The sequence below is a fragment of the Mauremys reevesii genome, linkage group 7, assembly GCF_016161935.1.
Source record: "Mauremys reevesii isolate NIE-2019 linkage group 7, ASM1616193v1, whole genome shotgun sequence".
Taxonomy (NCBI): domain Eukaryota; kingdom Metazoa; phylum Chordata; order Testudines; family Geoemydidae; genus Mauremys; species Mauremys reevesii.
Window position 1 is genome coordinate 74,067,158 of NC_052629.1, and position 14,898 is coordinate 74,082,055.

The 14,898-nt window shown below is 44.3% G+C and overlaps 1 protein-coding gene across 6 annotated transcripts in view; it reads right to left on the bottom strand.

Moving 5' to 3' along the window:
* FANCD2 (FA complementation group D2) overlaps positions 1 to 14,898 on the bottom strand; it is a 225,425-nt gene that overhangs the window by 131,608 nt on the left and 78,919 nt on the right. For all 6 annotated transcript variants that reach the window (XM_039546174.1, XM_039546175.1, XM_039546177.1 and 3 more), the window contains exons 16-19: positions 13,991 to 14,125; positions 10,549 to 10,680; positions 5,752 to 5,859; positions 3,113 to 3,222 (exon numbers count right to left, since the gene is read on the bottom strand). In XM_039546174.1, coding sequence (XP_039402108.1) covers positions 3,113 to 3,222; positions 5,752 to 5,859; positions 10,549 to 10,680; positions 13,991 to 14,125 — 485 coding nt within the window. The remainder of the gene's footprint in view (positions 1 to 3,112; positions 3,223 to 5,751; positions 5,860 to 10,548; positions 10,681 to 13,990; positions 14,126 to 14,898) is intronic.

The window sequence follows — 14,898 nt, forward strand, 5'->3', positions numbered from 1 at the left end:
TGTCGCAGGTGATTCTGGGTAAATGTCGTCACTCAATCCTTCCTCCGTGAAAGCAACAGCAGACAATCATTTTGCGCCCTTTTTCCCTGGATTGCCCTGGCAGACGCCATAGCATGGCAACCATGGAACTCATTTAGCCTTTTGTCACTGTCACCGTATGTGTACTGGATGCTGCTGACAGACGCGGTACTGCAGTGCTACACAGCAGCATTAATTTGCCTTTGCAAAGTAGCAGAGACGGTTACCAGCTATAGCACCGTCTGCAACTGAAAACTCAATTTGGCAATGAGATGACAGTTATCAGTCCTTTTGTACCGTCTGCTGCTGTCATGGGTGCTCCTGGCTGGTCTCGCTGAGGTCGGCCGGGGGTGCATGGACAAAAATGGGAATGACTCCCCAGGTCATTCCCTTCTTTATGTTTTGTCTAAAAATAGAGTCAGTCCTGCCTAGAATATGGGGCAAGTCTACTAGAGAACCAGAGAGCACAGCCGCTCCGGGTCAGAGCCCAGAGATCCCGCAGAAATGATGAACTGCATGCCATTCTAGGGGGGTGCCCCTGCAACAACCCCACCTGTTGATTCCCTCCTCCCCCACCCCTCCTGGGCTACCGTGGCAGTGTCCCCCCATTTGTGTGATGAAGTAATAAAGAATGCAGGAATAAGAAACACTGACTTGTTAGTGAGATAAAATGAGGGGCAGCCTCCCGCTGCCTCCCACTGCTATGATAGTCCAGGCAGTACAGAATCTTCATTAGACATGAAGGGGGGGGTGCTAATGGAGCTCAGTCTCCAGCTGCTATGACGAGGACGGTTTTCAATCCTTTTGCACCGTCTGCTGGGAGTGACCGGGAGTCATTCCCATTTTTGCCCAGGTGCCCCCGGCCGACCTCACCGAGGCCAGCCAGGAGCACTCACGGGATGATGAGGACGGTTTTCAATCCTTTTGTACCGTCTGCCATCAGGAAAGGAAGGGGAGGGGATGCTGCTGTTCAGCACTGCAGCACCCTGTCTACCAGCAGCATGCAGTAGACATAGGGTGACATTGAAAAAACGATTTTTTTCCCTTTTCTTTCAGGGGTGGGGAGAAGGGGGTAAATTGACAACATATACCCTGAACCACTCAGGACAATGTTTTTGACCCTTCAGGCATTGGGAGCTCAGCCAAGAATGCAAATGCTTTTCGGAGACTGCAGGGACTGTGGGATAGCTGGAGTCCTCAGTCCCCCGTCCCTCTCTCCATGAGCGTCCATTTGATTCTTTGGCTTTCCGTTATGCTTCTCACGCAGCACTGTGCTGAGTCCCCGCTGTGGCCTCTGTTTATCATAGCCTGGAGATTTTTTCAAATGCTTTGGAATTTCGTCTTCTGGAACGGAGCTCTGATAGAACAGATTTGTCTCCCCATACAGCGATCAGATCCAGTATCTCCTGTACGGTCCATGCTGGAGCTCTTTTTGGATTTGGGACTGCATGGCCACCCATGCTGATCAGAGCTCCACGCTGGGCAAACAGGAAATGAAATTCAAAAGTTCGCGGGGCTTTTCCTGTCTACCTGGCCAGTGCATCTGAGTTCAGATTGCTTTCCAGAGCGGTCACCATGGTGCACTGTGGGATAGTGCCCAGAGGCCAATACCGTCAAATTGCGGCCACACTAACCCTAATCCGACATGGCAATAATGATTTCAGAGCTACTCCCCTCGTCGGGGAGGAGTACAGAAATCAGTATTAAGAGCCCTTTATATCGATATAAAGGGCTTCGTTGTGTGGACGGGTGCAGGGTTAATTCGGCTAACACTGCTAAATTCGGTATAAACGCATAGTGTAGACCAGGCCAGAGTTATGCAGAAGAGCACCTTTGAGAGCTGCTGTTGGGAAGTGTGCAGGCTCATGGGCCTGGAGAGACAGCTAGACTGGGCTTTTCTCTCCATGTAACATAACAGTGAGAGCATTTTTTGAAGACAACAAAAGTGAGTGAATTGTGTGATCCTTCACTTTATGCTGTGACCTCTGAGACCCTCTAGTGAGCCCTGGGGCTTTCAGCAGCTCTGAAAAGTTACATAGGAAGTGTGCTAGATCATCTTAAATGGAACTCAAATAAAAAGCCATTTAAACTAATCCTGAAGCCTCCTGTTCCAGGTATGATCCCTTAACAGCCCCCCTGGCTGTGCCCACTGTCCTGCGTACTCAGCATATAGTGCTCACATCCCTGCACAAGAAATTCATAGATTATAAAGCCTGAAGGAACAATTGTGAACTGTCTGACCTTCCTGAATTAATTCTTGTCTGAATTAATTTTTATTTGAACTAGAACAAAACTTTTAGAAAAACATCCAATTTTGATTTAAAAATTCCAAATGATTGAGAATCCACCACAAACCTTGGTAAATGGTTCACCGTTAGAAAGTTGCATCTTATTTCCAGTCTGAATTTGTCTAGCTTCAACTTTCAGCCATTGGCACTTCTTACACGTTTGTCTCTTAGACTTAAGAGCACTCTATTATCAAACTTCAGTTCCGCACATAGGTATTATAAACTGTGATCAAGTCACCCATTAACCTTCCATTTGATAAACTAAATAGACTGAGTTCCTTGAGTCTCTCATTATAAGGCATGTGTCCCTGTAATCATTCTTGTTCTCTGAACCCTCTCCATTTTAATCAAAATCCATCTTGAACTGTGGACACCAGACCAGGACACAGCATTCCAGCAGCAGTAACACCAGTGACAAATAGAGGTCATATAACCTCTCTACTCCTACTCAAGAATCCATTGTTTTTACATCCAATGACTGTATTAGCCACAGAAGCTCATGTTGCACTGATTGTCTACCACGATCCCAAATCTTTTCCTGTCACAACTCCTTCTGATGCTGATCCAGGCATCTCAGAATCAGCATTATCAGGAAAGCAGTGGCAGGACCAGCAGCAGGAGAGCACCTTTTCAAGGGATACACGGGACAATAGTGTGCAAAAAATGTTGAACTTCCAGTGAGCCTTAAAGTGACTATCACAAATGATGTGACTATCCCATTTCTCCTCCCCTCTTACTAGCTCTGGTTATATCAGTCTGGCTAGAGCAGGTTAAATGACAGTTGATAGGTTCTATTCCTTTCCCACCTCTTTGCTGCCATGCTGCCTGCCACGGTAATAGCACCAATAATCCCCATTTGTTTATACTTTGGAACAGTGCTAGACAGCCACTTCCTGATCACCATATGCATATCGTCCTGCAGAGAGAGAGAGAGGGAATGAGGCATTACAAGTAGTCACCATGTATGCATTTGTGTATATTAATGGTACTGCTGTGAATCTCACTTTTCAACATGTCTGTCCTCAAAGCTTGCAACAGAGCTCATTTACTTCCCTATTAATTTACTTCACACAACAGGGCAGCCAGACCGTGGGAAGTACATCCTTGTAAGGGAAAAAACATGTTGCAACTGACTCTAACAGCAACCCAATGCAACAGGGCAGTGAGTTTCAGCTGGCCTGTCCAGTTGAGTGTACCCCAACTCCATAATGTCATAAATTGCATCTAAAAGGTGTCAAATAAGATATCAGTAGAAAGCTAATATCCTACTGATCATCAATATCATTGGGTGGTGTATGTATAGATGACAAATATATATTTGGAATTATGTTATCAAAGTGTGCCTGCCAGGCAGGACTGAAGTTACCCCACACTAGACATAGCAATGTGGTTCTGCCACCTTGAAGTTATTTTCCAAGTTACATTAAGAAACAATGGGAATGCAATTTACATAGAAGGTAAACAGGATAGAAGGTAGCAAGCCAATAAGGGGAGGAGATAACCACTCAGCATCATGGCAGGGAGAGAGGAGTGTAGGAACAGATCAATTTGCATTTTAGCAAACAGCAGCTGGTGAAAAAAAACAGCATGGAATGTCCTTTACCAGGAGACTCCATGTTGCCTACCTCACAGCTTGAATAAACTTTTCTTTGGGGGAAACCCTTCAGAAGAATCCATTTCAAAGGTTCACTGGACTATAAAAGAGGGGCAAAGAACCCCAAGTGGCCTAAGAAGACAAAGAAACCGAGCACTTTGGACCTTGTCGGAGATCCTGGTCACATAGGTGCTCAGCCATCTGCTGGAAGGTAGATTGGTAAGCAAAACTATCTTGAACAAAGACTGCAGCTTGCTGAGTTGAATCTTAGCCACTAGAAAGTATTTTTCACTTTTATTCGCTTGTAACCATTTCTAACACTATCCTTGATAACTGAATTCACTTAAAATCCTATCTCCTTTTATTAATAAACTTGTTTTACTTTTAATCTAAACTGACCCAGTGCTGTGTCTGAGCTGAAGTGATAGTATACTCCAGTTAAAGTGATAAGCTGAGCACATTTTGTCACTTTAGAGGAGCAAACAAACATTATTTCTCTGAGCATTCCAAGAGAGGACTGGATACTTCAGAGAAGATGGTTTTGGGGAAATTTGGGACAGAGAGTGTATTGGGGTCACACCTGCATAAGGTAACTGAGTGACAAAGCATAGAGTGGGGCTGTTGTGCTGTAGATAGGCTGCTGGAGTCAGAACTGCTTAACACAGAGACATTCAGTGCATGCTTCTCTGTAGGTTATCAGCGTCCTGGTGGTGAATCACAGCAGCAGAGCATTGAAAGCACTCAGAATACAGGGCAGGCAGTGACACAGTCCTTCACTGTCTGGGTTGCACTCTGGAATGTGACAGTGAACTCCTTTACTATGGGGACACTGGCCACACATCCACAGTTAAAGATGCAACCAATGTTCCAAAATTAGGCTTGTTTTGACCTTTGTTCTAGTTATTTAGTTGAAGGAGCTATTAGTCCAGATTTTTTCTGTTTTTAATGAAAGTGTTGAGAAGGATATTTTTATTTGCAGGCTCTATACTGTTTCTAAGGCCAGGTCTCTCAACTTCCAATTTTAACAATGAAATAAACGTACTCAAGATTTTTCAGCTAATTTTGCCTGACCACTGGCTCATTGACGGATATGAAAATTCAGACCTATGTATTTGAACGTGCTGTGGTTACAGTGTAATTAACTTGTTCCCTGGGATGCTGTATAAGCAGCTGGAAGTCAATTCGGACATAAAATGGATTTGGTAACACACATTTGTCCTCTAGAGTTTTAGATATCAAACTACAGATAACAAAGCTCTGAAATCTAACACTTCACCGCAGCGATGCAGCAGAGAAAATACTTCTTTGAGGAGGGTAACTCTTTAGGGGCGGAGTCTCTTTTGTTTCTGTCTTGCAAACCTTAAGTGGCCTGTTGGAGAGAAGCTTCCCACAGCAGACCTACTGAGGGTGCAGTAGCTGAGCTATGCTTCCTGAAGGATGCCTAGGGTGTATAGAAGCCAAGTTCTGCTACTGTGCCCCTCAGAATGTGTGCAGGAAGGGAGTGTCTCTCCAGTGGAGCTAATCAGTTATGCAGTAGCAGCAGGGAGTTCCTTCTGTGTGGAAGACGAACGAGCTCCACAGGAGAAAAGTCTGGAGCAGAAAAGGGGCTCACAACCATCAAACTTGGGGGGGGGGAGGGAAAGGGAGGGTGAAGGGAGGAATTTTTAAAATTAAAAAGGTACTGTGCACCAGAAATCTCTACATGCAAGAGGGCTGTACGGGCTGCACCATCCTGGGCCTGCTGCTGCTGTCTCCACAACACACAAGCTCTGCAAACTAGCACAGCAAGGGGAGAAAGACCAGGGACTTGCTTCCTTCCTGTCCCCATTGTCTCTCTCCCCCTCCACTCACCTGAATATAGCTGTCTTCCTGCCTCTGGCTGAATGCCAACTCGCCAAGAATGTAGAAGAGTTTCCGAATTTGCTGTGGATTCAGTTTCTCCGTATAGTCTAAAATGTTCTGTAATAGAGAAGTGTCAAAGTAGCCACAATACTCTGACAGGTCCTTCTCACAATCCAAATAGCACACCTGATTGTCAGTAACAAGAATTGCTACCACTGTGAATTCAAATTAAAGAAGCACCCATGCATATGTCACCTCTAGGCTACGTTACTGCAATTCCCCATGACTGAGGCTGAAAGGGAAGACATGCAAAATATAGCTGCCTGCTTCCTCCATGGCTTTGGTCACTAGGAGCATGTTAAATCTGTGCTCCAATTCTTCTATTGACACCCATTCTGCTTCCATTGCCACTTTGATCCTAGTTTTCAAAGCAGGTCCCAAGTGCATTAATGATCATGGTGTGATGGAGAATAATATGGAAAATGATATAATGCCATTCTATAAATCAGTGGTGTGGCTTCATCTGGATACTATGTGCAGCACTTGACACCCCATCTCTGAATTGATATTGCAGAACTAACGGGAGTTCAGAGAAGGGTGACAAGAATGAGCGAGTGCCTGGAGAAATTCTCCTAGGAAGAGAAATTGAAAAGACTGGGGTTGTTACCCTACAGAGTGGACAGACAAAAAGGGACATGACAAAAGTTTATAAAATAGTGAATGATCTAGAGAAGGAAGATTAGGAGGGCTGTTTGCGACTTGTTCTTGTGATGAGAGGGGGAGTTCAATGACATTGAAAGGTGCCAAACTCAAAACTGATAAAAGGTGATTCAACCATTGGATCTTGACAAAAACTAATATTCTGGTAGTCATGCCTACAGCTAAGGTTGCCTAACACTTTCCATTACAAGCCTCTGTTTTCAACTGCTCATAACTTTATCAAATTGTAACTGTTTAGATTGGAATTTTCTACACATGGTCTCTGCCTCAGGCTACTTTTTTTCCTTTTATGAAAATGGTTGTTTCCCAGAACAAGGCTAGTTGTTCTACTACTTGGTAATTTTGCTCATGTTAATATTTTTATCCAGCTATTTCTCTGAAAAGCACTAGCAAGTCCATGAATTGGAGCAGGAATTTGGAATTTGCAAGGGATGATCTTGGGGTCAAGGAGGTGCCGTTTGCGGTCGCCATGAAATGTATCAAATTATAAGCCTCTCAAAAGTGAAAATTGCACATGCTCAGTAGAGCTTTATGGAGGATTCTTGTTAAAAATCTCTGAACATTCTGTCTGTGTTGAGCATGCTCTATCCCCACAGAGATCCCTATGTGCCAAATACACTAAGCATCCTTGACCTCTACAGAGCTCACCACCTGCCTAATGCACAAAATATGCTCCCCAGACTCCACTGAGCCTCATACAGATTAGGCATAAAGCTAAAGCTCTGGGTCGGTTGCGATGCACTACTGCTGCTATCCCACAGTTTGGCTTAGGGTTGGCATTAGGAGGAGACCATGAATTTTAGTTTCAGCTTTTCCACTGACTAGTGTTATGTCTAAGCTCTTCAGGGCCCTTATTATTGAGCAAATCCTACCAGCCCTACCTCTAAAGGCAGGAATATATAATTTCCCTCCATTTAATGAGGGGGTAAGCGAGAGGTTGCACAAGGTCACTTCATAGAATCATAGAATTCAAGATCAGAAGGGACCATTATGATCATCTAGTCTGACCTCCTGCAAGATGCAGGCCACATAAGCCAATCCACCCACTCCTGAACTAATTCTCTCCCTTGACTCTGCTGTTGAATGCTCCAAATCATGATTTAAAGACTTCAAGTAGCAGATAATCCACCAGCAAGCGACCCCTGCCCCATGCTTCGGAGGAAGGCGAAAAACCTCCAGGGCCACTGCCAATCTACCCTGGAGGAAAATTCCTTCCCGACCCCAAATATGGCGATCAGCTGAACCCCGAGCATGTGGGCAAGACTCTCCAGCCAGACCCTCTGGAAAAGGCTAACAATATCCCAACATTGACCCTTTGTACTAATTACCAGTGTGGTACGTTATTGACCTATTGACTAAACCCGTTATCCTATCATACCATCCCCTCCATAAACTTATCCAGCTTAATCTTAAAGTCATGGAGGTCCTTCGCCCCCACTGTTTCCCTCGGTAGGCTGTTCCAGAATTGCACTCCTCTGATAGTTAGAAACCTTCGTCTAATTTCAAGCCTAAATTTCCTGACTGACAATTTATATCCGTTTGTCCTCGTGTCCACATTAGCACTGAGCTGAAATAATTCCTCTCCTTCCCTGGTATTTATCCCTCTGATATATTTAAAGAGTGCAATCATATCTCCTCTTATCCTTTTGGTTAAGGAGAAAAAACCGAGCTCCTCAAGTCTCCTTTCACACGACAGGCTTTCTATTCCTCGGATCATTCTAGTGGCCCTTCTTTGTACCCGTTCCAGTTTGAATTCATCCTTCTTAAACATGGGAGACCAAAACTGCACACAATACTCCAAATGAGGTCTCACCAACGCCTTATATAACGGGACTAGCACCTCCTTATCTCTACTAGAAATACCTCGCCTAATGCATCCCAAGACCGCATTAGCTTTTTTAATGGCCACATCACATTGCCTACTCATAGTCATCCTACGATCAACCAGGACTCCTAGGTCCTTCTCCTCCTCCGTTACTTCCAACTGGTGCGTTCCCAGTTTATAACTAAAATTCTTGTTAGTCATCCCTAAATGCATAACCTTACACTTCTCATTATTGAATTTCATCCTGTTACTAATACTCCAGTTTACAAGGTCATCCAAATCTCCCTGGAGGATATCCCAATCCTTTTCCAAATTGGCAATACCTCCCAACTTGGTGTCATCCGCAACTTGTAGCAGAGCTGAGAATAGAACATGGGTCTCTAACATGGCAGAGCCAGGCCTCACCCATTTAGCCACGCGTCAGGCACAATGTGCCAAATCTAAGTGCTTTGCTGTGCTGTCTATAACCACTAGACTATACTCCCCTCCAGAGCCAAGAATAGACTGCAGAATTACCAACATTCCCCTGCTGTCTAGTAAATAATTATGCAAGTTACTTGCAAAGGTGCACTGCATTCCCCCTAATGATTGGTCCACAGAGTGTATTAGGCTGTTATCCTCAGAGTCTAACAGTTGTTCCTTAGCTGGAATGGTAGAGGTCTCTGCTGTGGATACAAAGGTCCAGCACATGGAAGGGTCAATATGGTTCCTCATGAAGGAATTTCTGATTTTTTTTTCATTTTCCTTTTTAAAAATCCTAGCAAGTTGCATACAAAACCCCTATATTAAAAATAATATTATGACTGCAAAGTCAAGTCATTCTCAGTTAGGAAATGCTTGATTTAAGACTGCCTACACAACTTTAATTTGGTCACCTGTGTGTAGGTCCCATTCAGGGTACAGGATGGGCAGTGGTTCTGTCCCTGTTAGCCAAGCCCATTATAATGCATATGCACAAGGAAAGCGAATTAAGGTTGCATGGACAACCTTTTTTCTGACACTTCCTAACTTTTGAGGGCTGGACTTTATGACCTTAATGTTCTTTTACCAACTTTTTTAAAAATGCAATTTGTTTTTTGTATTTTTAAACAAACACAAAAAACAGAAATTCCATCACAAGGAATCATATTGATTCCCCCAACTTGGGTCATCACAGGATTTGGATCTTGAGATCCACAGCACAGACCTCTATCACTTGTACTAACAAAGTAACTGGTAGCATCAGTAGGTTGTTATCCTCAGTGTGGGTCAGGCACTAGAGGAAGATGAGAGACACACACATGCCAGTGGGTTTCGGAGCTATCTGCCAAAAAGCAGAGGAATCTAAAAAGACTCAGGACTCTTGGGTTTAATTCCAAGTTCTAGATAGGAATGGGCACTAGATCTTTCTGGCCCTGAACTCCCCATGCCACAGGCTTGTCATTGTCTCCCCCACCTACCTCCATTTCCTGCACCCTCTCCATATCACCTCTCAGGCTCCTACCTCATCCCCACCCCTATTCTTATCCTCCCATTCCCCTATAGTCCCAAGCTCTTATCCCCAACACGAAACGTCAGTAGGGCAAACCACACTAGAGAACTTTCAGTGTGCAGCAGCAGGGTCCACACAGTTAGAGCATGACACATTGGAGTGCTGTAGATTTACACTTGTAACAGGACGGCTGGGCCCTGTGATTAAAACAGGTCAGTTCCCCTGTGCTAGAGCAGGTGCTCCCAGCTGAGCTAATTAGAGGTGCAAGGGCTGCACCTGGGCTATAAAGGGTCAGAGTGTATTCCAGTGAGGGCAGAGCTGGAAGGGGAACCGCAGAGAAAAGCTGCAGGGAGAGAGGGTATCTGCAGTAGTCCCCGAGGACAGGAGTTGGGGCTGGGTAACGAGACCCAGCCGAAAGTTTTGATATTCTTTTGGGAGAAGGCAAGTCAGGCCTTGCATTTTCTCCAGCTACTCTGAGACAAGGAAGGGACAAGTACCTCAGGAAGGAGGGGCTGTGCCCAGCTTAAGGCTGGGTGAAAGATTTTTTTTATTTGTTTTTAGTACTTTGTGTTAATAAAAAACAGATCCCCAATGAAGGCTGTAATTGGATGAGAATGACATTTTTGAGGGACCCTGAATAAAAGGAAACAAAGGGCACTGTAGAGCAACCTCTGGCCACGATGGGGTGCCCAGGAGGCAGCCTATCCTGTTACAACACCCAGCTTCCCACACCCTAACTTGTCCACACTTAGGGCTTGTCTATAGGACCATTCACAAGCAGATACACTACCTTCACAAAGGTGGCATAGCGTATCAGTGAGGAGGTATGCAGAGTCACCAGGTCAGTGAGCACATCCAGAGAAATGTCCACTTCTACATCATTTCCACCGCAAATGTGAGTCACCAATGCACTCACAACCTCCTGAAGGAAAAACCCACAAGAAACCAAGAGTGAAAAGCAAATAGAAAAATATCTGTTCTGTACCAGAAGGCCCTTGGGACAACAAACAAAGTATATGCTACACCATATAGGATGACAACCAAACAACAAGTCCATCATAAATTAAAGGAAAGGGCTAGGGATCCATTAGCTTAGATGAGAAGTCACCTCTTTCGCCTTGGGCTCAGTACAGCTTTAATATTGTGGATTACTCCATCCTTTGAGACTGCTTCCATAGCTATGCAGTTGTATATGGTGTGACACTGCACCCCATATTCTTCGCAGTGATATTATTATGATATGATTATGACATAATTATAAGGTATTTTATGCAAGATAAGTCATGTGAGGTGTCACTGGAAAGGTTATGATTTGCTGAACACGATTATCTTATTTGTATGCATGTATCATTTTTGTATCTGAAGTTATGAATATTGATTATATCTGTATTTCAAATGCAGTTACACCTGGGTAACACCCAGTAGACAAAATGCTTTCAGTCTAGATAGTGGGTGGGGAAGGGCCTATTCAGAGCAATGGGCCATTAGGAAAAAACAATAGGCCTTAGGAGAAGCTTATCTCCCACCTGGTGAGCCTTCCGTGAAAGCTCCAAAATAGCCTGTGTGTGACATGTGATGAGACTCATCTCTAGACTCCATCTTGGGATATCAGTACTTTTCCACAGACTGGTCTGGGAACCAAACTTTGAGAACAAAGGGTTCCTGCCATATGCAAAAGCTATATAAGACAAGGAGCGACATCATCTGATTTGCTTCGCTCCCCACTCAAGAAGACTCCTGAAAACACCTGAGAAACAAGGACTGAACTGCGGGAAGTGCTGGACCCAGGCTAAAGGGATTTTTAGCCTGTGAATGAAACAACTGGGGATTCCAAGCTGTAAAGCAAGTGCAGCTTGCCCTTTAAGAATCTGCAGCCTCCTTGTATCATCTCTTAGGGTGAGAATCTGCTATTCATATTGAATCTATTTAGTGTATTAAGCTTAGTTTGTGTTTTTTGTTTATTTTCTAGGTAATCTGCTTTGATCTGTTTGCGATCACTTATAATCACTTAAAATCTATCTTTTGTAGTTAATAGACTTGGTTTTGCTTTATCTATACCAGTTTGTTGGAGTGAAGTGTGTGGGAATCATAACTCGGGCAAAAGCCTGTTGAGTATTCCTCTCCACATTGAGGGAGGGGGTGAATTTCATGAGCTTACACTGTACAGTTCCCTTTGCAGCGTAAAACCGTATAATTTTGGGTTTATACTCCGGGGGGGGGGGGTGCCTGAGGAGCTGAGATTAGCCTTCCTATGCACAGGCTGGTCAGAAAACCTACTTGTAACTGCAGCTGGGTGTGCCCCTACCTGTATGGATACTGGTGAAAGTGCAGGCTGGAGGGCTTTGCAGCTTGCCATAGCAGTACAGCGTGAGAGCCTGATTGGTCAGCAGGCTCAGTGGTACCCCAGTTCCAGGTGGCACCCCGGGGGGAACCCGTCACATATGATTCCCGTCTGCCATGGTCCTACTCATCTCTATCCAGATGCTCTGTGTCCCAAGTGGCCCCATCACAAGCATACTTGGTTGGCATGTCCTGTATAGAACACTTTTTATCTTCAAAGTACTATACAAATGGTAACTAATTCATCCTCCTCAGTACTACCCACAGAGTTCAGTTGTTAGCCCTCTGATTTCATATCTGCTTTCTCTTTCAATCATCTTAACCTGTCCTTTGCAGTACTCCACTGCACATTTCTTTTGACACCTGTATTTCTGCCAGTCTTGAACAAGAAAATCTGTGGCTTTGTTTCAGATTTGTTCACATAAAGAAATGTTTCAAAACCAGAAAGTCATCTTGAAATTCAACTGCATCTCTTTTAATTCCCTTCTCAGTTCAGAGCACATCTAAATGTCCCCAATCTTGGCCTTATCCTTTAGCCTGATATCCAGTCCTTCAAAAGCCTTTGGCTCCATATGTAATTGCCTGTTTCCCTTCTGCGCTCATGCTTGCACTGCTGTGGCTTCCTGATCACTCTTCCCAGGTCTCATCTTCCCAGATTCCGGTACATGCAGAATGCTGCTCCCTGCCTCAAGTGAAAGTAGATCACCTCCAATCTCACACAGCTTCACTGGACTTTTCAGTCATTTCCATAAGTAGTAGTAGTAGTAGTTGTAGTAGCAGAAGAGAGAGAGCGTGATCCTCGAGCACTGGGCCTGGTGCAAGATCTAAGGCCTGAACCAGAGGATGTGAACCAAAGCCAAGCCATAGCTTAAAGCAGATGCTTACAAGTTCACTGCCCAGTACATGAACTTGACAAAGTTGTTGCTAGTGTACTAGGCACTAGATATGCACATAAATATATTCAAGATAGTACAGATACATCCCAATCTAGTACAAGATAAGATGGTTTGACAAAATAATGAATAGGGATGTTTTGTCTGAGATATCAGGAACAAGGGGAGGTAATAAACAGATGTCATAAAATACGTAAGGTGGTGTTTAAGTTGTTTATCCCAGTTGTTTGTCTCAGTCTATAAATGTCAGGGTATCTCGCCTTAACTCTTGTGTGGCGTAGTGGACAGATTCCTGCTGCTAACTGAACTACTCCTTGCCCCTGTGCACTCATGTGTTAATGTACCTGTAGAGCCAGGGCTCTAGGACTGTGCCTTGAGGGCAATAAACCTGGCCAAGGGCCTTTGTCACTACACAGGGCCTGTGGTCTCTCTTTATGAGTAAAGGTCTGCTGAATTAGCAGGCTGCCTTATCTGCTGCTCGTGCTGATAATATTGGTGCTCCAAAGACAGAAGCACTGGGCAGCCCGAACAGCATTACTGAGGCAATGACATTCCAGCCTTCAGCACTCTTCTCTGTATCAGCTTCTCAGTCTGTTCACTCTACTTAATTTAGCACTGGTCTCCTCTATGTCATTCCTTAAAGCCTGGCACTACTGCTGACAGTCATTTTCTTTGCAGCTCCTGCCATTGTAAACAGCTCCCTGACTCGCCATCCCAGTTCATATAAACTGAAAGTCTGGGTGTTCTCCCCTACTCATACCTCAACTTGTTCCTCCATTTATTATTTAACTTTGTATCTGCATTATTGAGTTTATATAGCATTTTCAGAAGCCATTTCAGTGAAAGATATTGTACAAAACAAGGTGGAAATATCTGTAACTCCTATGTAGAGAATTCATTGATCTCCAGGTTTTTTGATGTCTCTGCTTTGATCTGCAGCCTGTCAGAACTCATGTTTAACAGAGTAAAAGTATATGCTATTATATATTTCAAATATACCTGCTGACAGTAAGAGTCAAAGGCTGCAAATGCTTGCTTGTACATGCAGCTGCCAAAGGAGACGACACATGGATCAGCAGAGTGCAGAAAGGTCTGAGCCAGTGACAGGATTGATGGGAAGAAGTCTTTGATAACCTGAAAGACAGACATCATGACAGAGACATGAGATTCCCATCATTACTATTTGCTTTCAAAGCTTCCATCCCTCATTTTATGAGTTCCAACTTGAGGAATACTGCTCTTTATTCTCAAGATCCCCAGTTAGTTTAGTAGGTGATTCCCTGGCCTCTAACTCTCCCTCCTCACTAGATACAGGCTGACCCCATAACAGATTCCCATTTAGATTTGTGATCTCTAGAGGCGTGCTTTGCTTTCAAAACAATGAAGAACTTGTCCACACAAGAGCTTTTTTTGAGCAACAGAATACAGCTGCACTGGTGCAAACTACTCATGCAGACATGCTGCACCAGTGTAAAATGGGACTTGAACTGGGTGACTCATGCAAGTCAGTTTACAACAGTCTACATGCAGGTTTACACTGGTGCAGCTAAACTAGTAACTAAAATCCCCCAGGGCAGACAAATGCTCAGTCTTCATGCCCTGCTTTAAGTTGTAGGCAGACACTGTCTGTCCGTATTCATGGTCCCTTCTCCTTGTAACTATAGGCACTCAAGTCAGACACATGTACACATCTAAATGCAGACCATTTTATACTTGCAAGAAGGTATGGGTTTAAAAATGTAAAGTCTAAGAAAAATGTGAGGCAGAGCAGCATGTCAGGCCTTGGAGGAGAGGGTCACTTGTGGTGGGGAGACAGAGGGCAAGAGGGCTTCCTAAGATCTGCAGAAGAACCAGAAGCCTATCCTATGCTGCGGGGCAGGGAAGGGCAGTTCTTCTCCAGCAAATCT